The sequence below is a fragment of the Odocoileus virginianus genome, chromosome 27 (assembly GCF_023699985.2).
Source record: "Odocoileus virginianus isolate 20LAN1187 ecotype Illinois chromosome 27, Ovbor_1.2, whole genome shotgun sequence".
Lineage (NCBI taxonomy): Eukaryota > Metazoa > Chordata > Mammalia > Artiodactyla > Cervidae > Odocoileus > Odocoileus virginianus.
In genome coordinates this window covers 5916287-5941864 of record NC_069700.1, presented here as the reverse complement: position 1 = coordinate 5941864, position 25578 = coordinate 5916287, and the positions used below count along the sequence as shown (strand labels likewise).

Below are 25578 nucleotides of genomic sequence, written 5' to 3'. Positions count from 1 at the left end.
AGCCGTTATGGTCTTTCAACGTCTTCAACTATAAATTTCCTGGAAGACAGGGGCAGAGCTGTTGAACTCCTCAATGTGTCCCACACATCACAGCAGGGCCCACAGAACTCCAAACAGAGGCTTCTGGATCCGTTCCTGACCCTACAGGCTCCTCCCCTTACCGTGAGAGGCAGCGAGTGAACAGTTCCTGATTCTCAGATCATGTGTGGGTCACGTGCTAACATCAGCCTGTACCGAAGGAGCGGCTAAGGTTCCAGTATGCCCGTGGAGAACTGATGGTGCTTTCAAAAGCATTTCTTAAACCATTCAAATAGGTATTATGAACTCAACTGAACCTATCCTTAGCACAGAATATTTAATCTTAAGCAAAATAATATTTAAAATGGATAACCAACAAGGACCTACTGTGTAGCAAAGGGCATTTTGCTCAATGTTGCGGCTTGGATGGGAGGGGAGTTTGGGGGAGAATGGATACACATATATGTATGACTGAATCCCTTTCCTGTTCTCCTGAAACTATTACAACATTGTTAATCAGCTATGGCAACCCATTCCAGTATTCTTGCCTGGAAAATCCCACAGACAGAGGAGCCTGGCGGGCTATAGTCACAAAGAGTTGGACAAAACCGAGTGCCTAAGCGTAGTACCCTAATACAAAATAAAAAGTTTAAAAATAAAATAAACTTAAAGCAAAATAAAGCCAAATAAAAACGGATCACAGAAATATCATTTCTTCTCCTCTAATCCCACTATCCCAAACCACCAGAAGTAAAGAACTGCTCAGAGATGACAGGAAGTGTTGCAGGGAATACTGCGAATTCAGGCACAGCAGGTAATGAACCACCAAAGCATGAAGCGTTAATACCTCTCGAGTGAGTCCCATCCTTGCTCAAACGACCTGCTCACCCCCAGGCCCACTCACAGGCGGCAAAACTGCCTTTTCGAGCCCATTTTTCAGAAGGCCCTCTGCTCAGAGATGGCTCTGTTTCCCTGCAGAACAATCTATGCAAGAAAATGCCCACCACTGGAAATCATCGCCTCCAGCATCTTCTTCTACTGTGGGTGAAATACAGAGGCGACTAATGGGGACAGTCCAAGCAGGATCAGGACAGGGCTCTACCTGACGAGCAGCTGGCTCCTCCCTGACGACCCATGCCTTCTGGGTGGGACCCAAGATCCTGGCATCAAACATCGAAGACAACTGAATTTTCCCGGCAAGAGAGACTCAACTTCTAAGGCCGTCCCTTCAGCTCAGAACCACAAGCAGAGGGGCCCTTCCCAAGCAAGCTTGAAGGGGATTCCCTGACAGGTTCAGGCAGCAGCTCTGAGTCCCTGTGACCCACGCCTGTGGCTGTCCTCCACAGAAAGAGGGGCACTCTGACTTACTCCCAAACAGAAGGGGCTGACAAATCACCTACTTCTCCTCTATTTCCTGCACAGCGGTCGGCAAACGTTTCCTCTGCCCAGGCGGCTCAGCGGTCAAGAATCCTCCTGCCATGAAGGAGAATAGGGATTCCATCCCTGGACCGGGAAGACCCCCCTGGAGAAGGAAATGGTAACCCACTCCAGTATTCTTGCCTGGCATGGACCGAGGAGTCTGGCGGCCTACAGTCCATGGGGTCACAGAGTCAGACTCGACGGAGCGACTAAATAACAAAGCGTTAGATGGCAAATGTTCCAGACCTTGTGACTCCTCGCTTCAGCTGCAGTGGCAAGTAAAGCAGTCAGATGACAGTGAATGAATGGACGTGGCTCGTTTCCAGCGACAGGACGTTCACAAAAACAGGTGGAAGGCTGGATCTGACCACTGGCCTGCAGCCTGCTGACCCCTGCCTAGAATCGCAGCTATTTAAAGCTAAAAAGGAAATTACAGGTTAACAACACCCTGCCCCCAATCCCTGCCTATTCCCATGTGCTGTTCTCAATGAAGACAACGAAATTCAAGTTATTTGCTCGAGGTCACATACTAGCTTATGCTGGTTTGTCCGTATGCATGAAGAGAACTTTCTTAAGTAAAAGAGAGAGAGAATGAGAGATGAGGAGGAAGAGAATAAGATGACACTTATTCTTTTAACCCATCATCCTATTTTCTGGCTATCAACAAACTGCAAGGACCTAGGTGGTATTTTTTGTTTTAATATACTTTGGGGGAGCAGGTTTAGGTTCACAGCAAAATGAAGCAGAATGTGCATGGATCTCCCTCCCTCCCCACAAGCTCAGCCTCCCCCACCATGACCACCTTCCACCAGAGCGATATATCTGTTACAAACGATGAAATACACGTCATTAGCACCCAGAGCACATAGTGTACTTGAAGGCTCACTCCTGGTACATGTTCCATGGGTCTGGACATGTATCCACCATTACAGCATCATACAGAAGAGTTTCACTGCTCTCAAGATCCTCTGTGGGGAGGCTGTTATTTAATTTCAAAATGTTAATGATAGTCCAAAGCCTCTGACATCTCTTCTGTAAATACTCAACTTAGTATAACAGGACTCAACTTGGTTAATTTCATAGCTATCATGAATAGACACTATATATATCAAATCACCAGGGTTTCCTTGGTGGCTCAGATGGCAAAGAATCCTCCTGCAATAAGGGAGACCTGGGTTCGATCCCTGGGTTGGGAAGATCCCCTGGCAGAGGGCATGGCAACCCACTCCAGTATTCTTGTCTGGAGAATCCCCATGGACAGAGGAGCCTGGCAGGCTACAGTCCACGGGGTTGCAGAGTTGGACATGACTGAGCGACTAAACACACACGTATCATATCTAAACAGGTTTCTTTCTTCTTCTTCAGTAAAGTTTCAAGTTCACTGAGAAATCCACTCGAACCGCCAAACTAGATTAACAACTACTTCTGTAATGATTTCCCCCATCCCTTCTTTTGCAAAAGTCTCAAAACAACTTATTTTCTGTCAATCTAACCTTTTCTTTAAAACGCATCTCAAAACTCTGCCTCCTTCGGGTTTTCAAGGAGAATAAAGTTAAACTTCTCCAAGAAGTATTTTCTGATTTTTATCCCACTCAGATTTTTTCACTTTGAGGATTGCACATTACATGTACCATATTCACCTGAAATTATATACATGTTGCTTTGTATTGCCCTGAGAACTTTTTCATGTGTTTTGGGTCGTATGAAAAACCCTTAGAAGGAGATTTATTGTTCACTGCCAAAATGAAAGACTAATAAAATATTCTAACTCTGATCTCTTATCACTAAAAGTGGCTCTTCACTTGCCCTTTACCTACACATCTGCAATCTGGATATAGGCCCACATATATCTAGAATAGTATATTTTTTCTATATGCTTCTGTACCTACTGCATAAGGAAAAATTATAAACTGTTTTATTTTACTTAGAATTTTAATATTTTCATTAATTTCCCCCAAAACAGCTTCTAAGCTTTTGTGTCCAAAATTTCAACCTTTATGTGGAGACACCCACTTAAATACTGCTACTCTCCATCTTAAGCAAGACATCTTTACTTTCAACTACATCTTACTAAGGAAATCATGTAAGCAAACATCTCTGAGGAAACAACTGTTCCTTCTCTCTTGAAGTGCTTAGAAATTCCCCTGTTTGCAACAGCAAATCCCACTTGGACTGTGATCTACGTGCACAACTCTGAAGTGGATTTCCGACAGTTAAAGACTTAGAGGGAGAGGTCTTTCTCACCTTGTGAGTCACCTCAGTTTCACGCGCTCTGCTTGACAAGTTTCATTTTGTAACTGGCCACTGTGCCATTGTGCTCAGTCGTGTCCGACTCTTTGAGGCGCCACAGACAGGAGTCCGCCAGGCTCTCCAGGCAGGAATAGTGGAGTGGGTTGCCATCTCCTCCTCCAGGGATCGAACCCATGTCTCTTGTGTCTCCTGCATTGGCAGATGGATTCTTTACCACCGAGCCACCTGGGAAGCCCCCCATTTTGTAACTGGGGTGAACAGCATTTCCAAACTCTTGCTCTGATCTGGGAAGTTCTTTCTACTATCAACATGAACAAGGAAAAGCATGACTTGCATGTGTGCGTGCTCACTTGCTAATTCATGTCCCACTCTTTGCAGCCCCATGGACCGTGGCCCGCCAGGCTCCTCTGTCCATGGGATTCTCCAGGCAAAGATACTGGAGTGGGATGCCATGCCCTCCTCCAGGGGATCTTCCTGACCCAGGGACCAAAACCACATCCCCTGCATTTCCTGCACTGACAAGCAGGTTCCTTACTCCTGAGCCACCTACGAGGCCCTGTATGGATGACAGTTACAAGCACATTAAACTCCAGGCTGTGGGACCCTGGGCCACCCACAACTTCTCTGTACCTCACTCCCATACCCATAAAATGGGGGCAGTGACGGCAGCCATCTCACATGGTCATGAGGACTAAACAAGCAAACATATAAAGGCACGTTGACTAGGGCCAAGTACCCAGACCTGGGGGCAGGCTAGCTCCTCTCATCGTAAAGATGATACACAATCTCCCTCTTGCTGCTGGCCCACAATGAACTGTAACTAAGGGAATCAATACGAGTAAGACAAAAAATTTAAAGACCACTCCACAAATATCAGCTCAAATAAGACATTAAATAGCTGCTGAAGATCAATTCACTTAAACTTCTCTGCCAAACTTTCTCATCTGTAAAATGAGGAAGATGAACCAAGTATCTAAAGCTCATCCTTTCCCAGCTGTAAAATTTAGGAATTCTCTTGGAAAGGCATATGAGAAAAGAGGGATGGGAGAGAGAGCTCCCTGGCACTGTTTAACCACCTTCCAGGTCCCTGTGTAGTAGCTCAGATCATTTTTATTGAATTTTAAACTATCAAACACTGCCCCATATGTTTAATCAACTCCTATTTGGATATGGGAATACTAAATGGCTATATGCTGATTGTATCTTTTTCTTCACTGGGGAACCTGAAAGAGTTGGAAGACAATCACATATAACTAAGCACACATACAAACATGCACACTTCAACATATAAACCAATAAAGACACTTGAGCAAGCTCATACTCTAATCACATAGGCACCTGAGTACCTTAAAAATCAACTTTTGCATCAATTAAGTGGGCATAACTCTTATACTACTATAGTTCCATCTTGTATTTTGTGACTGCTATTCCAGTTAATTACACGGCAGCCAACTATTTTGTGATCTCTACATACTTTTGCAAGGCAGCACAGCCTTAGAATATTCTAGAACACAAGTCATTCTAGAAAATATCTAAGAACCTTCTGAAAAGTCTTCCTTTTAAAGTTGTTTTTTAAAAAAGTTCAAAGTTAATGCAATATTGCACCAAGTATAAACCTTAAACTTAATGGTCAGAAAGAACTTCCTTCAAAAATAATGATTTGAGTACTGAGAAGAAAGGATTCTATTTAGTGATAAGCTGTAGTGCTATGGTGAACAGCGGCTAACAGTATCCAGTGCTTCATAAGAAGAACTTCCTATCATTTGTCATTGGAATATTATTAATATTCTATGGTTTTTCCAGTAGTCATGTATGGATGTGAGAGCTGGACTATAAAGAAAGCTGAGCACCGAAGAATTGATGCTTTTCAACTGTGGTGTTGGAGAAGACTCTTCAGAGTCCCTTGGACTGCAAGGAAATCAAACAATCCTAAAGAAAATCAGTCCTGAATATTCATTGGAGGGACTGACGCTGAAGCTGAAACTCCAATACTTTGGCCACCGGATGAGAAGAACTGACTCACTGGAAAAAGACCCTGATGCTGGGAATGACTGAAGGCAGGAGGAGACAGGGACAACAGAGGATGAGATGGTTGGATGGCATCACTGACTCGACGGACATGAGTTTGAGCAAGCTCCAAGAGCTGGTGATGGACAGGGAAGCCTGGCATGTTACAGTCCATGGGGTCGCAAAGGGTCGGATACGACTAAGCAACTGAACTGAACTGAATATTCAAAAAATACCGCTTGAATGTTTTAAAAGAACTAAATATATAAATGAAGAAAATAAGGTGCTTAATTTATTTATAAAATATTTTTTCAGATAACACAAGAATCCACATTAGCCCAGACTCACTTAAATTATATGGCATTCTAGAATGTGTGGCTTTAACATCTATGTATATGACCAGGGGTTTTAAGCATATTATGTATTTTTCTGTTCTATGGTAAGATAAAATTATTCCTCATCAGAACATATTTTCTGCAACGATGTTCTAAAATAAAGTCATTACTCTGATTAATCACATTATTACATTTTGTATTTGCTTTTAAAAAGAGAAAAGCATTTGCTTAATGTTAATAAGCATTCAAAAAGCATCAGATAAGTTCTCAACATGAGCTGAAAAATAATCATCTGAAATAAAGAAAAATAAGTGGCTTGCTATATTCAGTCTATTCTTCTATTTTTACCCTCGTCAAACTAAATAATACCAACTACTTACATGAAAGTTCCTAATAAATGCAACTGCTTTTTCACCTTTCTCATCAAAACTATATTTTAAGTTATATGTTTACTTTCTAGCTACAGTCGTATACAGAATTTATTTTTACAAGCAATGGGATGGTTTGCCCTACAAAATTTCTAACTTCTCAAATCTTGAGGCTGTTGGCACAGAAGTGCTGACCTAACATTCAAATGTAAAAAAAAAAAAAAAAAAAAACACCGCACAAGCAGCTGGAATTACATCTGAAAAATCATCAAAATTCAACTTATTCTATACATAAAGCTCAATCAGATAATCCCCACATAACAAGAAAACGTAAGATTTTGTTCACAATCAGATTTTACAAAACAATCACTCCAGTGGGGTCCTATCAACACATTGACAGCAAATGCAAACAGTCACTTGATGAGCCTAGGCCTGGGGTCCCAGCTGGGTTCTGCGGTCTCCCACAGGCGGAGCCAGAGAGTGGAGAGACGGGCCCACATCCACCAGATGTACTTGGGAGCCGTAGTGAAACACCAGAGGATGTCACTGCTCCCCCACGTGATGGCGACGTCATTTCTAACAATAGTGCAATGATGATAAAACAGAGACCTCACAATCAGTGGCCTGAGAACGACATGCAGACAGAACAAATAACCAGTTTTACTTCACTCGGCGCTCTCAAAATAGGAGTTAAGGTTTGAATGAGTTCAGCGGCAGCACATCGGCTAAGAATTTTCCTTCCCGAATGACTGTCTGCGCTGACCTCTCTCTTCCAGATCCCGAGCCCCGAGGATCAGGACAAGGAGGAGGCATACCAGTGATCAACGCTGAGCACGAAACAGCTTCCTTTGCTCCGTTACCAAAATGCAGGCAGACGCTTCACACGCGGATTCCTTGGTGTTCTGTGTGTAACTCAAGAGCCTGACACAAACCAGTTTTTCACTGAAAGTAACACACAGGTCTCTGGACTGAGTGTCTATCCAGCGTCAGGCATTGTCCCAAATGCTTACACATCATCCAATCTTCACACGCGTTATCTCTGTTTTACATTCAGAGGAAACCAACACTCCCAGCCTGCCCGAGACCACACGGCTAGTCCGTGATAGCATAAAGCCAAACTCTTCACCCCACATGAACTAAAAGTACTAAGGGGATGAACTCTAGAAATCCTATGGCAAAATTCACATGAAACAGAAGTAAGCAATAACTACCTGGTTCATCTGTTTGGAGTGCTTCAAAATTTATATTAGAACAGGTTTCTTAATCAGAGGCTACCAAATATAAGAAGCATTTGCTACTCAAGGTTCAAAAACATAAACTCCATGAGTACAAATCATTGTGAGCCCTGTAGTCTGCTAAAAAGCTAACATGAATGTGATTTTGTTGAGCACAGAAGACTCAAACGGTCTCTTCTGACATACGATTCACCCAGCGAAGACGGCAGGTCTACAGAATTACTAGTAATAAGTCTTTACCGAGTTTGGTACGATACTGCTTCTGCGGTTTATGTTTTGATTTTGTGGCCACGAGGCATGCGCGATCTTAGCTCCCTGACCAGGGATCAACCCCGCATCCCCTGCGTTGGAAGGCCAAGTCTTAACCACTGGACGGCCAGTGAAGTCCCTGCAGAATAATTAGGATGGGATAACAAAGTACATACAACAAGGCACGTGGAGACACAAGCGATGGAAACTCACTGTTTCCTGGGGATGGGGGGGCGGAGGGAGAGGAGGAAAGGGGCGGAAACTTGAAGAAGGGACCTCTTCAGGGACACACCTCCCACAGAGTAAGGAAACAGTGGGGCAGAAGGGGAAGGGCACTGTCCAGAGATGGGCAACGTGGAAATGCTGGGAAACGCTCGGTTTGCATGCTGAGCTCCGGAGATTGCGAACGGCTGTCCATCAGACACAGAGAAGAACCAGGCCAGGGCAAGGCGAGCACGTCCCAGCTAAGCGTGTGGCTTTGGACCTCATCTTCCAAGGCGACGGCGTCCACAGACCCCACGTGTGGGCCTCGGCCACGCTCCGATCACACTCCTAAGTGTTACTTCTCACCGTATGATACAGCTGGAGCTCGCAGTGGAAAAAAAAGCCCTCGTCTTCTGCAGTGGATTCAGAGCCAAATGCACTCAACCAATAAAAATGAAAAACAGCCCCACCAAATTCTCAAAATATGTTTTGCAAAGGTTAATACTGAGTATTTTCCACACTGATTTCCAATCTTCAAACCGATGAGCCTTTGAAACCCTGGGCCCAAATACAAGTAAAAAAGGTTAACACCTATTTTTTTTTTCCCCCAAAGCTTTGAAACTTTCACCGTGGTGACTGGCAGAGCACAGAAACAGCTCTTTATCTGAAGAGGACAGATGGAATCCCTGCAAGTCCCCAGTTCCTCCATTCCACATCACCCAGGAGTCCCAGTAAAGACCCAGGAAGGCGCTGATCAGTAGGGAAGGACTGCTCGGGGCGGAGGCACGGTCACGTTCACGTTCATCAGGACCCGACGGGAGCTGGCCCTTGGCGTCTCCCACATGGCGGCCAGGAGCCCTTCGCCTGGGACAACGTACAGCCTTTCTTCCAAACACCAAGCCCGCCTCTCATGCCCTTCAGAGATTCCTATTCAACCTCACAGAGGAAATGTCACCGTTAAGGCGCTATCCTCCCCTCTCCCCGACACACACACACACACTGGGCAGGCGTTGAGGACAAAGGTCCGGCCTGGTTTACATGGCCCGAGGAGAAGAGACCAGAACTCAGCCAACCCCACTCTCACACGCCACACGCCACTGTCAGATAGAGAACTCTGACTTAGGTACGCCCCAAATTCACATCCCACCCTTAATATACCAGATCTTCTCCTGCTCTTACACTGTAGACCCTCCAGCATCAGAGAGATGCAACGCCATCTCCTTAGGGGAGCGCAGCCCGTGCCCGACTTGCGTGTGCACTCACTTGCGTGTGCACTCACTTGCGTGTGCACCAAGTCACTCAGTCGTGTCCGACTCTGGGCGACCCCATGGACTGCAGCCCACCAGGCTCCTCTGTCCTTGGGATTCTCCAAGAACTCTGCAGTGGACTGCCATGCCCTCCTCCAGGGGATCTTCCCCACCCAAGGATCAAACCCTTGTCTGTTGTGTCTCCTGCATTGGCAGGAGGGTTCTTTACCACTAGCACCACCAGGGAAGCCTGTGCCTAATTTAAATCCAGCCAAATCGTTTACGCTTCTCCGTGACAGAGCCCTGTACGTATTTCTATCTACATGTATGACATCTCAATACACAAACACACTCCTCCACACACACACATACGAGCTTGTTCCAAGGAAACTTCATATTCTAGAAAAAGTTGCATACATTTATCCTGTGACTCTGCATGTCCATGTGACTATACCAACCCCAGCTGAAGGAGCGATGATAAACCAAAGAAAAATTATATTTGAAAAGTGCCATGGAAGCATAATTAACATATGATTTCAGATTTAAGTATAAAGTTTTAATTACTGACTTAATGACCCAGTACAAGAAAAGTACTTCCCAGGCTATTTTCTGAGGAAGCCTCAAAAGAGGAGATATGTTTCACGGAAACCCCTGAGAGGACAGCACCCGGAGGGTGAGTGACGAGCTGGTCTCTCCCCATGGCAGAGCTAACTTCATGAGACAGGGCTGCCGGAAGCCAAAGCAGTGGGTACAGGTAAAGTAACGCAAGCGTGGTACTTCAGATGTACCCCACAGCTGAGATACAAGACACAGTCGTCCCTCGGTATTTGCAGGGTACCGGGTCTGGGCCCCTAGAAATACCACCCTCTGAGGATGCCCAAGTCTTGTAAATAAAATGGCCTAGGAAAGTCAGCCCTCCATACCCAAAGATTCCACATCTGAGAATTCACCCAACCCACAGCTAAGAAATATACACACACACATGCATGGACCCATGCAGTTCAAAACCTTGTTGTTCAAGGGTCAGCAAGAAATGCTGAAAAATTCATTTCCGTAGCTATCGTTCACTTGCTCACTTTAACCCCCAAACTGTGCCCGGGGACAGAGTCCTCACACGTTTTTAGAAGGAAAGTGGAGACTGTAAAGGTGATCCTGTCTTTGTGCTTTGCTTACTTGGGCTTCCGCAGTAGGAGCAACTTGGTCCCCCTCCTCCCCAGGTGAAGGAGCAGGCTGGCTCAAGCATCCCGCCGTCCACGGAGCCCCCCTCCCCTGGGCCTGGCCAACCTGCCAGCTCAGCCACATGGCTTTAGCAAAGTCACTTCCATCATCCGTGCTAACCCACTCTGATCTTTTTCTCAGGGGGTGAGAGATCATAACTGCCTGAGTCAAGCAACGTGTTAGACTCTCACCAATGGGCCCAAACACAATTTATCACAAGTTCTCATTGAGAACTTTAAAAACATCTTAGTTCCAGAAAACAAGCAAGTTTTCCTATTAAAACTCTTCATTTTCATCCTATATGAATTCAGACCCATTTCATGGATCTTCATAATCTGACTCCCCCCAGGTCTTCTACTCCGGCCTCCTCCCTCCTGCTTTCTGATGCTCATGGACTCATGGACGTAACTTAGACGAGCCTGGATCCCAAGCGGCTTCACCAGCTCTTACCCCAGGATGAAATGCACTCCCGCTGTCCTGACAGCTTCCTGGGTCACCTCTCAGCCTTAAGAACTCAGTTCAGAGTTTACCTTTCCTTCCCACCCTGCGCCTCTGCAAACCAACCCCCCAAGACTGGGGTGTAACAGGACGCCCGTGCTCTGAGGGAATCTCCGAAAGGCTGCTCTCTCCCCCGCATCCTCTCGCAAGCCCTGACCCTGATGACCAGCTCATCCCTGCGGCCTGGGACACAGGAGGACGTTCAGCAAACACCTACTGAGCTGTATGTTCATTTGATACAGAAAGGAAAAGACTATGGCCTAAAAATCTGCATTTCTCAGAACAGCCAAGTTATCTAGAAGATAATAAATGATGTATTTTATGGCATGAATGGAGATACAGAAATACAGAGCTGACTCATGGACACAGCAGGGGCAGGAGAGGGTGGGATGAACTGAGAGAGTGACTCTGACATATATACCTGACATGTGTATACTGACATATACACAAACATACTGACATGGATACGCTGCCGTATACACAACAGCTAGTGGGAAGCTGCTGGAAACACAGGGAGCTCCGCCTGGTGCTCTGTGAGACTGAGAGGGCTGGGACAGAGGGCGGGGTGGGAGGGAGGCATCTAAGCCTACCTGTGACTGATGCAATGATGTTATAGGGCAGAAACTAACACAACATTGTAGAGCAATTATCCTCCAATTTTTAAAAACAAAGATACATTTTAAATATGAAAAACAAGCATTTAGTGCTTATGACCTAATGAATGATACTTTCAGATCAATCATGCATTCATTCTTGCAACAAATACATGGCCTCCTTTTAGCTGTGAGGAGCTGTGCTGGGCTGGGGCCCCTGCCAGCCCCAAGGTTGCCTTCCAGCACATGGATCAATAGGAACAGGGCACCCTCTCTGGACAGATGAGTTATAAAAGCTGGGCTAAGGGCTCCAAACGCCCGCCCCAGCTGGCTATGAGCATGGAGGCTCTGCCTACAGAAGTAAATGAGACCAAGTCCTAACTTTGGGGCCGCTCAGATTCTAGTGCCAGAGACAAATACACAGTCAGTCTGCCACATTTTCTATGTGACCCTAACACCCGACTCTGACATACAACACTGAGTGCACTCCCTCTAAATCCTCACCTCATTGAACACTGGTGCTAGAATCATCCATCTGAACTCGGGCCAAGGCGTTCACCTGAGCCAGCAGAGACCTCGAGCCCACTTAGGCAGGAAACAGGGACTGTTTGCAGACTCAAGGAGGCACCATGACTGGCCCCATTTTCAACTACCACCTTACGGGTACCGGCCGAATTATTTCGCCAAGGAACATTCTTGAGTAATTTGTCTGATTTAAGTCATTTCTTACCTTGCATGTGCTTGAGAATATTTTTTTCTGTAATAGTAAATATTTCCTAAGATACTTTACTCAGGTTGGAATTATTTGCTTTAACAGTTCTCTGCTTAACACTGCTATACTTTTATCTCCTAAGTTAAATATAAAAGATAATTACTGCTCCCAGTGGATAAAATACATTAGAACAATACAAATCTTTTAAAACAATAAGCTAAAATAAGCTGGCTTTCTTAACACTAAAGAACCTCTTCACAGTTAAAAGGAAATGTTCATTTTTATATGAAATATATATATAATAAACATACACACACATATATATGTATGTTTTTTGACCCCTTCCCTATAGAAAATACATTGGTGTACCTATTTTCTGAGTTCTGCACATAATGGTCCGCGTTAATGTCAACTACGCCTCTCCACTTCTCAAGCTAATATAACACTGCTACAAAAATAAATCTCAAAACAAGTGTGCGGGAGGGGTGAAAAAAAGTAATTCAAGGTGATCCAGCTGGCAAAGAGCTGACCATTTATTTCAGATTCCTCAACCCAAAAAGGTGCCTGTCGAGAGACAGTAAATCTCAGACTCTAATACCCACCCTAATGGTTGGGAAGGCATTGTAATTCTGTCGAATCCAATTAATTCATTCAACAAATATTTATGAAGCATCTCCTGAAACAGGAATTGTGCAGGGCAAGAGGAAGTGGACGAGAGAAAGAGAACAGGGCTCCTGGAGCTGACCCACCACCAGGAAGGGTCACCATCTCACGAGCTGCCTTTGCTGCCACCAAAGAGATACTTGATTAAAGACTTATTGCAAACCCTCCTTCCCACTAATGCAGAGCCCTACCTCTTAGATTTCTGGGATGAATCTGTTTAGTTCGAGGCATCTTCTTTGATTCAGGGGCCCCCTTTTCTTCTTAGAAACTGTAGGAAGAGCAGGTCATGAAAAGGTAGCTCCATAAACCCAAGGTCCATCAATTAATCCATGTGCTAAAAAAGAAAAAAAAAAGTCATGTCTTACTATTTTTCACTACTTTCCAAAGAAAAAGACACCAGAAGTTATGGCATAATACAGCACTACTCTAAAACTCAACAAAAGGTAACCGACCTGAAAGCCCCTGCGAAAGATGACTTACTAACTTTAATTAGACACAGTACATGTCATTTTGTCATTATCTGGGCTTCCCCAGTAAGAACATGGTGGGGGGCGAGGGGGGGAAATCACTGTACCTTTAACAAAAAAATACTGAAAACATTCAGTGAACTGTGTTTTAAAGCAACATTACCAGGTTACAATAAGGTTTTGCTGTATACAGTACATGCCTACCCATTTATAAATTTCGTAGGGACAAGGACCATGTTTCAATCACTCTGTGTTACTGGGTTAATTCGGTAAATAAGTATGGCTGCCACTGGGGCTGTTCCCCCACTATCGTGGTTTTCCATTTGAGGCTCCTGTTGAGACTGTTCTTTCTGCCTCCCTGTGTTGAGCCAGAATGTGTGGCCAGTTCTGGCCAATAACCTGTGAGTGGAGAGACAGGCGTCATTTTCAGGCTTTGAGTTTAGTTATCAAAGTGAGATCCCCCAGCGGTCTCTTCCTCCTCTGCCATGAGACAGGCACTGTTCTAGACAGCAAGTCTGACAACATGGAGCTGAGCTCCTGCCAATGCAGTGTGATCAGGGAGCATAAACATAAAAGAGATCTTTGCTGATTTAAGCACTGAGGCCTGGGAGTTATTTGTTACTGCAGCAAAACCGTGACCTAACTTACACATCTTAAAAAGTGCAATTTCAAATACAATATGCCAAAACACTAATCCAAAACTAAATCATCTCTTTCCCAGAGAGATTCCCAGGAGATACTCAAGGATCCTTGAGCTAAAATCTTAGTTTTAACTCCCTGCAATACAACTGATAAGCAAAGCCCGTGATGCTGCTGCTGAACGTGAAACTATGTTTAATCACTCAGCAAAGACACAAGAATGGAACAGAAATACTTTAAGACTTTTATAACATCCAATACTGAAGGAAAACAAAAAAAGCAAATACTTATTGAGAAGCTACTGTGTGCCTATGTACTTCCTACACATTACCTAATTTAACCCTAATGGTAGCTGCTTAGGTAACTATCATTTATCCAGTTTATATATAAGAAAATTAAAAGAGAAAGAGGTAAGGGAACTGAGCCCATAGTCAGTAACTAAGAAACATGGCAGCACCTGACTCCGGGACCCTCAGCATTTACTTCCTGGCTGGAGGTAAGACCTATTCCAGGGGGTTTACTCAAGAGGCTCTATCGCACAAGTCACAACTGTTAATAAATATTTCGGTGTCAAATCAGACTGGGCTCAAAGCTTGCTGTGTGGCCCCATTTAAGGTACTTAACCTCTCTGAGGATCAGATTGCCCAACTGTAAAACAAGGAAATAGTATCCCCCCTCAATGGGTTGTTGAGGAACCATGTGGATGCTTTGCTTACTGCTGGCACACAAAAATATCAAATATTAATTCTTCTTAAGAATGCCTGTGTGGGAAAGACTGTATCTAATAACCAGTATAAGGTTTTAGAAATTTATGGTTTCAATACAGCAGAGAATAGAAGGAAAGAAGGCTATAATTAACTTCAGTATTTTATCCTTGATAAGGCTGTATGCAGGCACTGTACAAAAACATTACTTGCAATTTTTGAACTGCATGGGAAAGAATATAAAGTATGATGGTCCAATACTGTGGACTTCATCTAGCGCTGTGCAACATGATCTATAAAAGATATGGCTCCTCAACGCCCTGCATTAAAAGCATCCACCATTCGACTGATGAAGCTGCCTGATTCAAGAGAGAATTTAGAGACGTCAAGGCCGAATAAATTGTAGGAATGCTCAACTCCCAACTTAAAGCTTTTAAATGGTCACGATATTTAGAAGTTTTTAAAGCGTGAACTCCGACTGGAATTCAATCACGTGACACTAAAAGATGAGGAGCCTGCACAGAAAATATTCCAATTTGCACATACAAATTTCCAATCAGTAACAGCTTTCCGCTACCTCGTTCACGGCCTCCCCACCGTCCCCAGCTATCCACCCCAGTGTAAATCCTTGGGGTGGAGGGAAGAGGGGGAGGAGGACTGAGTATTTCCAAAGACAGCAGCATTGTAGCGACGAAGATGAGTGCTGAACCCGTTCCCTTACAGCAAGAGAGATAAATACTACATGGAGCAAAACCATGACACGATCAAAAAGCGTAAAGACAGTTGCAAGGAGAAAAAACATGAATGAATGTGGAGGGCGGAGCCTGGGAAAACCCCTCTGCAACGCTGCACTGAACAAAGCGCTTCGCATGCCAGGAGGGGGCGGGGGGGGGATGGAAGTGCCAGCTCAGGAAGGAGCCCAGAGTGAATGCGGAGAGCGGCAGGAGGAGGAACAGGACGCGAGGAGGCGAGCGCGGCAGCCCGGAGACTCCTCCTCGCCGCCGCCGCCACCGCCGCCGCCGCCGCCCCCTCCCCTCCCGTCCCCTCCCCTCTCCAGCAGCAACTCCTCCGCCAGCCCGACCCTCGGGCGATCCGGAGCCGACCCACGCCCCCAACCCACCCCGCTGTGCTGCGGGAGCTTACTCCCAACCCGGAAAGAAAACTACCCAGGTGGCTGGGAGTAAACAGGCACTTCGAGCAAAGAACGAAAGGGGAAAAAAAAAAAAAAGCAAGCCACAAAGCCGGGAGGTTGGGAAGCCGAGGCCTGGTCTCCCTCACCCCCCCCCCCCCCCCCACCGCCAGCCGCTTGCAAAATGCGCCCGCGGCTGGGGAGGCTGGGTCTCTCAGTACCTGCTCAGCTCGCAGGACCGCAGCTCGGGCCGCGAGGGCGCCCAGAAGTGGCAAGTGTCTCCCGCACGCGCAGCCATCCCCTCTGCAAGGTCGGCGGTTGCACACACACGCACACACACACACACACACACTCGCGCGCCCGCGGAGAGGGACGTGGTCCTGCCCCCACCCCCGTCCCCACGCCGCCGCCCCCCGCCTCCCAGCGGCAGCGCCCCCCGCCCGCGGAGCCCGCGCGCCGAACCTGCTGCCAGGACGCCCGGCGGGGCCGCCGCCGCTGCAGCCGGCCCCGGAGCTGCGCTGCTGATGGCGGCGGCCGCAGCTCGGAATCTCCGCGACCCCCGCGCGGCGGCGGCGGCTGGGCGCCCTCCTTCACTTGACAACCCCAAACACAAACAGAACCTCCTCCCGCGGCGGCTCCCGGGGCCCCCCACCCCCCGGCTCCGGCCCCCACCCCGCCGCCGCCGCCGCCGCCCCAGCCGCAGCCGCAGCAGCAGCAGCAGCCGCTGCCGCCACTAAAGGCCGGCGACTGGCACTCTCACCGCCCAGCTCTGAAATATTAAACAGGGGAGCCGGCCGGGGGGCAGCGGGGGGTGCGCGGGGCGCGCGGGCGGGGGCCGCAGGCGCCGGGCGGGAGAGGCGGCTGCGCTCGCCGGCGCCCGGGGCCGCGGCATGACCGCCGCTGGGGAGCGGGTGTCCGGGGGGGGGGGGGGGCGCACCGCGGCGAGGCGGGGCGGGCAGACCCCCGGGGCAGGCGGGTGGGCGCCCCCGGGGCCGGGAAGGGGGTCGAGGAGGGCGGGCGCGGGCTTTTTTACCTCTCCCCGGGGGCAGAGTAGGGCACGTTTAGCGTCTTTAGGGGCGACGCGAGGAGCGCGGGCCGGGGCGGCGCGGGGGAGGGAGGGCGAAGGTCGGAGGCTTTCCCGCGGCTGGGCGGGGCGGCAGGGGATCCCCGGGGGCGGGAGGCGGGGAGACCGCGGGCTGCGACGCGCGGGCGGGGCTGGGGGGGCGTCCCCCGGCGGGGTCACCCTCGGGCGCGGCGGCCCGGCCGGACTGGCTCGGCTGCTGGGCCCGGCCTTGGCTTAGGGGCGGGCTGGGCGCCCCGGATCGGGGCCCGATCGGAGTCCCGGGTCTCCCCGGCCGGGCGAGCCCGGGGCCGCGGCTCCGCCCCGCCCGGCCGCGGCAGGGACAGGAGGCGGGGGGCCCGGGGCGGAGTTAGGGACGCGAGGGGCGGGAGCCCGGGGTCGCGCCGGCTCGGGGACTGGCGCCCGGCTGGGGCGCAGGGGCGGGCCCGCCAGTCACGCGGCCCCGGGCAGGCCCGGCCGAGCCGCGCGGCCGGGGGGGGCGGTTGGGCCGGGGAGAGGGGCGGGGACGGGCGGAGCGGCGGTGGCTCGGTACCGGCTCTTTACTTTCCTAAAGCAGGATGTGGGCCGGCCCGGTGACGTCATGGGGTCCCCCAGCCCCGCCCCCCGCCCCGGCCTGGAGGGGGAGGGGGAGGGGAGAGGGCGGGCCCGGGGGCGGGGGGGGGACCCCAAGGGGGTTTCCTCAGCAACGCGTGGAGGGAAGGAGAAAGTCATTGTGAAACTTGAAACTCATTAACTTTGAAAAACAACTTTATAAAAAAAAAAAACGGGAGGGGGGGGCGGGGTGTTGGGTTAAAGGGTGGAAGGGGACACTTTATTAACCCTGAACTGAAACTAAGCTTTGGTGGCGGATGTTCTATTAAAAGATTGAGGAAAGCCAAGGTTATTCCAGAGGCCACGGCCGTGCCCGCCGGTGGTTCCCAGAGCCTGAGCTGCGAGCGCAGTTTAACCCTTAGGGCTCCGCTTTGACAGTTTAGGGGCCGAGAGGAGAAGGCTCTTTGGGGTCTGGAGAGGGGGTTTCGGGGCTGAGCAGACGATCTGGCTCCAGGGTCGCGAGAAAGAGAGAAAGAAGAGGGAGTAATTACCATAAACCAGAGTTTGACCTCGGGTGCTAGAAAGCTATGGGGGGGGGGGGGGGGCGCCCCCAGCAATAGAGGAAGCAAGGATTGGAACTCTAAGGACTCAGGAGGGGATGGACCAGGGTAACGACGAAGGTTTTCAGGGTTAGACCTAAGGAACGTAAGGTCTTTATTGTTTAAAGTCTGGGGCTCAGAAATTCCACAAATATCCCTAAAGAAGCAGGCATAAATGACTGGTTAACGGAGTCACGCTCAACTTTGGAGGGATAAGGTAAAACAAACCAAAAAAAAATTGTTGCAGAAAAAATTCTCATATAAAAACCAAAGTGCTTTCCCCTTTTAAGGAATAAAAATGCTGAACGACCGTACACCCACTCTGCTGGCCATCTGTGCAAACTTGAATTGTTCCCTGGGGCTTCCATAAAGATATCTAGGTTTTCCTTGCTAGGGTTGACCCCTAAAATTCCCGGGAGGAAATCCTACCTCTAGCTCAGCTGAGCTTAGAAAAGCTTAATGCACCAGAATGTGAATGACTAAAAATGGAATACTCAATAATAGCCAGCTTGTAACCAAAAATAATGTCATGTAAAGGGAAGAATATGCCCATTAAAAACTAGATTTGGTCACAAAAGCAAAGATCAGCCAACAGCTACCTCAATTTGAAATAATGTTTAGCACACTACACCTCCAACCTTGCAATGAAATAATATAATCTTTTTCATTTTCGATGTGATAAAATCATCTGTCATGAAATTTAATTGACATCTAATGGACTGCAATCACAAAACGTATGTAAATATAACTTTGAAACTTGAATGAATAAAAACAAACATCCACTTAAATATGAAAGTGTACATCTGTCAGAGGATAAAAATTAAGGTAGCTTGATGATTATCGACTCTACTTTGTGTCACTGGCTAAGTCAAAATTACATTTTTAACCCAATGGCCCTTACCATAACAAATACATAGTGTGAACATAAGGTTTATATGGGATTTGGCATTGCAGTGAACTCTCTTTTAACTAAACATGCGATCTGGAGTTGTAATAGATTAATCTTGTCATTTCAGTTTGTTAAGTTTTTTTCTGCAATGGACTATTCACAATTTGCCTTTCTTGAGATCAAATCAATAGTAATCTTTTTTCTGAAACAGACACATTTCCCCATTTTCTATTTCCGAATTTTCTAGGTGCAGTTTCTTTTCCTAATTCTGCCTACAATTCTAACTTCCTAGTCATCAGACTGCAGGGGACTCCAACTAAACTATAAGGTAGCTAGAGTCGCCTTTAATCATTTGTGGCAAATTAAATACAGTCTCTCAAATTATATCTTATAAACGGAATGTGGGGGGGGAAACTTTTTTTTCCCTTGAACTAGAAGATGAAATGGGAATGGTAAAAAACAGTTTGAACTGTCAAAAATTCTGGAACATTGGGGAAGGACACCGTACTCAAAAATAAAAGGGGGGGGGGGAGGTCCTAGGGTCCCGATTCTCTCTGCCTGCACCCCCGCACCCCAGGGCCGCGCGAGCGCTCAGGGAGCCCCTCCTCGGGGACTGGGGTTCAAGTGAGGGCAGTGGCCCTGCCAGGCTCTGAACACGGTTTCCCTGCACAGAATTTGGGGAGAACACCAGTTTCCCCCCGCCCCGGCCTCCGGGGCTCCGTCGGGGGACCCCAAGGTCCCGCCGCGCCCCGCGCCTCCACCCGCACGCCCCCTGCCCCGGATTCCCACGCGGCCGCGCTGCCCGGCCCGGCTCGGGCGCCCCCCTGGCGCGGCCCCGCGGCCCCGGCCCTCCGCCCAGCGCGCGGCCCGGCAGCGCCAGCGCCACGCGGAGATCCCGGGGGTTCCTCCCCGCCAGCCGCCGGGTCACGCCGCCGCCCGGCCCTCCCCTTCACCCTCCGCCCTCGGCGCGCGCCGGGCTCTTCCCGTCCACCGGCCGAATCCCCTCCTCCTCCTCCTCGGGGCGACCCGGCGACGAGACCTGCCCCGCGCGCTCTGCCAACCGTGCCCACCTCCCGCCCCCCGGAGCCCGGGCTCTCCTTTCCCAGCCGGACAAAGGACCGAGAGAAAACTTACCGGACTGCCACGCAAAAAAACAAAACCAAACCAAACCAAACTCTGATCCACAGCTTCCTGGGTTTAACTTTTAATTTTTAAAAACAACAAAAGCAGAAACCAAAAGCCTCCTAGGTTGGAAGTGGGCGTGAGAGGAAATGCTAGGGGGAGGCGCTTCGTTTCCCTCGTCTGCTTTTGCACCCCCCCACCCCCTTTTCTGGCCCCTGCCTGGGGCTTTGATGTTATCTGGTGCACCGCCTCCGCTGGGTTTAGACCGTGGGCTCCGCGCCCAGAGTGATACACAGATATTTGGCACTTTTATATGCCGGTTTGAAGGGAGGGAAGCAGGTGGTCACGGTGGAGGATGCCCCCTTCTCAGCCCTGGCCCTGAGAAAGGAGCTTCTGTCCGTCCCAAACTTCCCTTTTGTTACCTGGACTGAAATGAACAAACCGCCAATCTAGTTAATCCCAGGGAGCTGGGCCATGTGGCATTTTTTTCTGTTAGACTTCACACCAAAAAAAAAAAAAATGAGGCCTTCTGAATTAGATTCATTTTCCTTCCACTCAGCACAAACTTACAACAAGGTGGTGGTGTATGTTTTCTCAGGCTTTGTTTGGTTTTCTGATCTCAATTTTGAAAGTAAATATGATTTCCCTTCTAAGATAGACCTGCAGCCTGGAAGAGACAAGCAACCTCTGAAGAACATTTGTTGTTGTTGAGTCCTTCAGTCGTGTCTGACTTCTTTGCGACCTCATGGACTGTAGCCCTCCAGGCTCCTCCGTCCATGGGATTCTCCAGGCCAGGAATACCGGAGTGGTTTGCCATTTCCTTCTCCAGGGAATCTTCCTGACCCAGGAATCGAACTCGTGTCTCCTGCAAGTCTCCTGCATTGCAGGCAGATTGTTCACCCCTGAGCCATCTGAAGAATATAAACTGGGTAATAACATGCTCTTTCTATACCCCTCTTACAGGTTAGAGTCTCCCAGCACCCTCCCCCCCACCTCCATTATGAAAAGCTTATCACTGTTGATTTTATCCTTGCTGGACACTAGCAGAAACTGAATGCATTTTTACATTAGGTTAGCAGTCTCAGGACCATCACAAACAGAGCACTAAAAAAGGATGCTTTTTTTATTTTAAACAGATTAGCAATCAAATATTGCACAGTCTGCCATTCAGCCCTGACTGTTCATCCACTTTAGGCCAACACCGACCTGTGTTCAGGCCTTGCCCTCTGGGAGTTTACAAATTAATGGAGACAGAATAAACACATGGAAAAAATACCTAGAGGGAAAAAAAAGATACAAGAAGAAGCTTATAAACAGAGCCAATTAAAGTTATACAGTTACTTACATGATTGCTGAGAGCTTTCTGGACTGGGTAGAGGGCAGGATTATCAGAGAAAGTTTCATCTTGAGGGTGAGTTCTGAGTAGGATTTTGAAGGAGAGAAGGTTCATGATTTGGTAATAGGATGAGAATAGCATTCCAGACAAGGGAAATAGCTTGAAGGTGAGAGCAAGTGAACATGTGTGATAGATTTTCTGGCTAGAGCCGCAGGTCAAAGTAAATATGGAAAAAAGAAGGGTGGCCATATAAATGCAGCCTCCCAACTAGGGTACTTTTGAGAGGGAGCAAGAGGCATGAATGCCCCCAATGAGAGGCATTCGCCTGTCACTCCCAGTCAAATGGGAAGAATGTGTTCTCTCTAGTGAGACGTGAACTTTGAAGACTGAATGCCCTGGGGAAAGCCTTCTTGGGCATCCTTAGGAAGGAATTAAGTCATGATCCTGCATGTTCTTTTGAGACGTTTGGACTGAGAATGATCTTTTAAAGGAAAATTTAAATCTGCTGGATTTAGAATCTGTCATGGTAGTATTTTTAATGACAGTAGTAATAACAGTAGTACTTCTGTATCAACAGAGATAGTAGTAGCGCAGATCCTCCTTGATTCATGGTAGTGTTGTGCCCAGTAAACCCATCATAAGTTGAAAATATCATAAGTCAAAAATGCATTTAATACACCTAATCTACTGAACATCAGAGCTTAGCTTTGTGTGTGTGCTCAGTCGTGCCCAACTCTTTGCAACCCCATGGACTGTAGTCCACCAGGCTCCTCTGTCCATGGGATTTTCCCAGGCAAGAATACTGGAGTGGGTAGCCATTCCCTTCTTCAGAGGATCTTCCAAACCCAGGGATCAAATCTGAACCCACATCTCCTTCATTGCAGGCAGTCTTTACTACTGAGCCTCCAGGAAGAGTGTAGCCTAGCCTACTTTATACATGCTCAGAACACTTACACCAGTCTACAATTGGGCAAGATCATCTAACACAAAGCCTATTTTATAATAAAGTTTTGGATATCTCATGTAATTTATTGAATACTGTACTGAAAGTGAAAATCTGAGTGACTGTATGTATTTGCTCGTTCACCCTCTTGATGATGTCGCTGACTGAGAGCTGTGCCGCTGCCCAGCACTATAGTAGTGTGAATTGCTAGCCTGGGAAAAGATCAAACTGAAAAAGTATGATTCTGATTGAATCTTGCTTTTGCACTATTTTATATTTTAAAAAAAATTTAAGTCAAACCATCCTAAGACCAGGACACTGTGTATCTGTATCACCAGAAAGTAGTGTTAGTAGCATTCGTATGGGCAGTAATAGAGCAGTATTTGTGTGGGCCATCACAGCAGATAGTGGGGTCTCCCAGGTGGTGCTAGTGGTAAAGAACCCGCCAATGCAGGAGACAAAAGAGGTGCAGGTTCAGTTCCTGGGTTGGGAGGACCCTCTGGAGGCGGGCACAGCGACCTGCTTCGGTGTTCTTGCCTCGAGATTCCCCACGGAACAAGGAGCCTGGCAGGCTATGGTCTATAGGGTCGCAGAGAGTCAGAGGACTGCAGCGATTGAGCGCACACACACGTAGATGGTGTTTGTTCCCGGAAGTTGTTAGAGTTCTGTTTGTATCAGCAGCGGTAGAAATAGTGGCAGCAGTGGTGGTGGAGGTAATTGACAATTACTGAGACTTTATAACTTACCAGGCTTTCCTGTATAAACCCACTCACTCTCCACCATAAACCCGTACCACAAATGAAGAAACAGAGGCTTAGAAATGTTAAATAATATGCCTGCAGCCACAGAACTAGTAAGGGGGTAGATCTGTGATTGGAACCCAGAGAAAAACAAGATGCTAGAGTTCACAGATTATAGTTTCTGAAAAACATCACAGTAATTCTATCACATTGTACCTCGTGGAACAAAGAAGAAAAAGAAGTGACAAAAAAGTCCATCCTTTCAAGTTCTGAGAACTTGGTAGGTTGTGTGATGAAAATGGCAAAGTTGGGATGGTGCGATGCTTGAGGAATAGAAGAGAAAATGATTTTAAATGTAACCATGTTGAGGTTTGGGGGCTCCCCAGGTTGCACTAGTGGTAGAGAATCCACCCGCCAATGCAAGAGGTGCAGGAGATGTGGGTTCAATCCCTGGGTCAGGGGGAGATCCCTTGGAGTAGGAAATGGCAACCCACTCCAGTGTTCTTGCCTGGAGAATTCCACGGAGAGAGAAGCTTGGCAGGCTGCAGTCTACAGGATTGCGAGCAGTCAGACATGTCTGAGTGATTGAGTGTACACACACACACGTCCAGGTTTAAGAACGATGATTTAATTCACACTTATGCCAGTATTGATACCACTAACTGTGTGTGTCTGCTAAGGCACAGCAGGCCCAACAGTTGTGTCCAACTCTTTGTGACCCCATCGACTGTCGCCCGCCAGGCTCCTCTGTCCGAGGGATTCTCCAGGCAAGAAGAATGAAGTGGGTTGCCATGCCCTCCTCCAGGGTGTCTTCCTAACCCAGGGATCGAACCCACGTCTCTTATGTCTCCTGCATTGACAGGCAGATTCTTTACCACTAGTGCCACCTGGGAAGCCCCGAATCTCAGTTTTCTCATCTGTAAAGTGGATATAACTGGAGTCTTCATAGATATGTTATGTGGATTGGATGAGTTGGTATTTCTAAAGTGTTTAAAATATCCTCTAAACTTATAGTTATAAATATATACTTAATATATATATATGTCATATATATATGACAAATTCCTTGTTGTTTCTCCAGCTCTCTACTAAGTGTGCTTTAACCTTAATTATCTTTTAAATATCGAGGAGAGTCTCTGGAGACCAAGGAGGCCTGATAACTAAATGGAACATGGTGCTCTGGACGGGATCCTGGAATAGAGAGGACATTAATGGAAAAACTTGGTCACATCCAAATCAAGGCTGGAGTTTAGTTAATAGTAATGTACTCATGGTATTTTCTTTGTTTTTGATCAAATGTGATATAAAAATGTCAACAGTGGGGGAAACTGGATGAGGGTATGCAGGAGTTCTCTGTGCAATCTTGATAAGTTTTCTGTAAATGTAAAATAAAGTTGACTTTAAAAATAATGACTCATAGCTACAGAAAAGTGTTGTTATCCAGGCCTTTCTGATGAAGGAACTCAAGCTTAGAGGTTAAGTAACATGTCCAGATTCAATCACATCTGGCCTTACAGAGACCCTCACCATCTGCAGTGGAGCCCACCCCCTGGAACCCTGGTCCTGCTGTCTCCTAGGGAGTCTGAGTTCTCCTTTTCACTCCCCCCACCCATCCAGGCTAGGAGAGCAGGTGTGGCCTACACAGAGTTCTGCAGCAGATAATGTGTGTTGTTTGTTTTTTTCAAGTTCCCTTTCTCCTTTTTGAGATTGAATTCCCACAATGATGGTCTCTCTAGTAGAACCAGGTTTCAGGCTTATATATATATGTATTTTTCAGGTTTAAAAATATTTTGTATGCTATATCTTAAGTTCAAAATACACCAGGTTATCCCTGGCATATTTTCATTTTAGTGGGGGGTTATATCTATAATTGGGCTTCCCAGGTGGTGCAGAGGTAAGGAATTCACCAGCCAACGCAGGAGACTTAAGAGACACCGATTCAATCCCTGGGTCCAGAAGATTTCCTGGAGTAGGAAATGGCAACTCTCTTCAGTATTCTTGCCTGAGAAGTCCCATGGACAGAGGAGCCTGGTAGGTACAGTCCACGGGGTCGCAAAGAGTTGGACATAACTGAGTGACTGAGCGCGCATGCCTATCTATAATTACGAGATTTCAGCCTCAGCCTCTAAGGGTCCACTAGGTGTAGATTCAACACAACATTAAAGCATTTCAAGTTTCCTGATGATAACATGGGTTATAAGTAAACTTTTCTTCCTGTAAATAAACTACCAGCCCCACAACTCCACCCCCACCAACTCTAAGGCACCCTCTTTCTCCAAGCACACCCCATGTATACCTACTTCCCACACTACCTACCATCTCTGCCACCCCAAACCTTACCAACTCCCAAACTCACCAGCCTCTGGCTTTCTACTTGTTTGG

General features: G+C 47.6%; 1 protein-coding gene across 6 annotated transcripts in view; it reads right to left on the bottom strand.

Annotated features, from left to right (window-relative positions):
* HIVEP1 (HIVEP zinc finger 1) overlaps positions 1-20346 on the bottom strand; it is a 139555-nt gene extending 119209 nt beyond the window's left edge. For 2 of the 6 annotated variants that reach the window (XM_070457034.1, XM_070457039.1), the window contains exons 1-2: positions 16989-17439; positions 13208-13350 (exon numbers count right to left, since the gene is read on the bottom strand). In XM_070457034.1, coding sequence (XP_070313135.1) covers positions 13208-13247 — 40 coding nt within the window. In that variant the 5' untranslated portion in view covers positions 13248-13350; positions 16989-17439. Of the gene's footprint in view, positions 1-13207; positions 13351-13687; positions 14187-16176; positions 16299-16417; positions 16896-16988; positions 17440-20189 lie in introns of those variants that run through there. The other 4 variants (XM_070457036.1, XM_070457035.1, XM_070457037.1 and 1 more) reach the window with 4 other exon arrangements.
* Positions 20347-25578: the final 5232 nt, after the last annotated feature.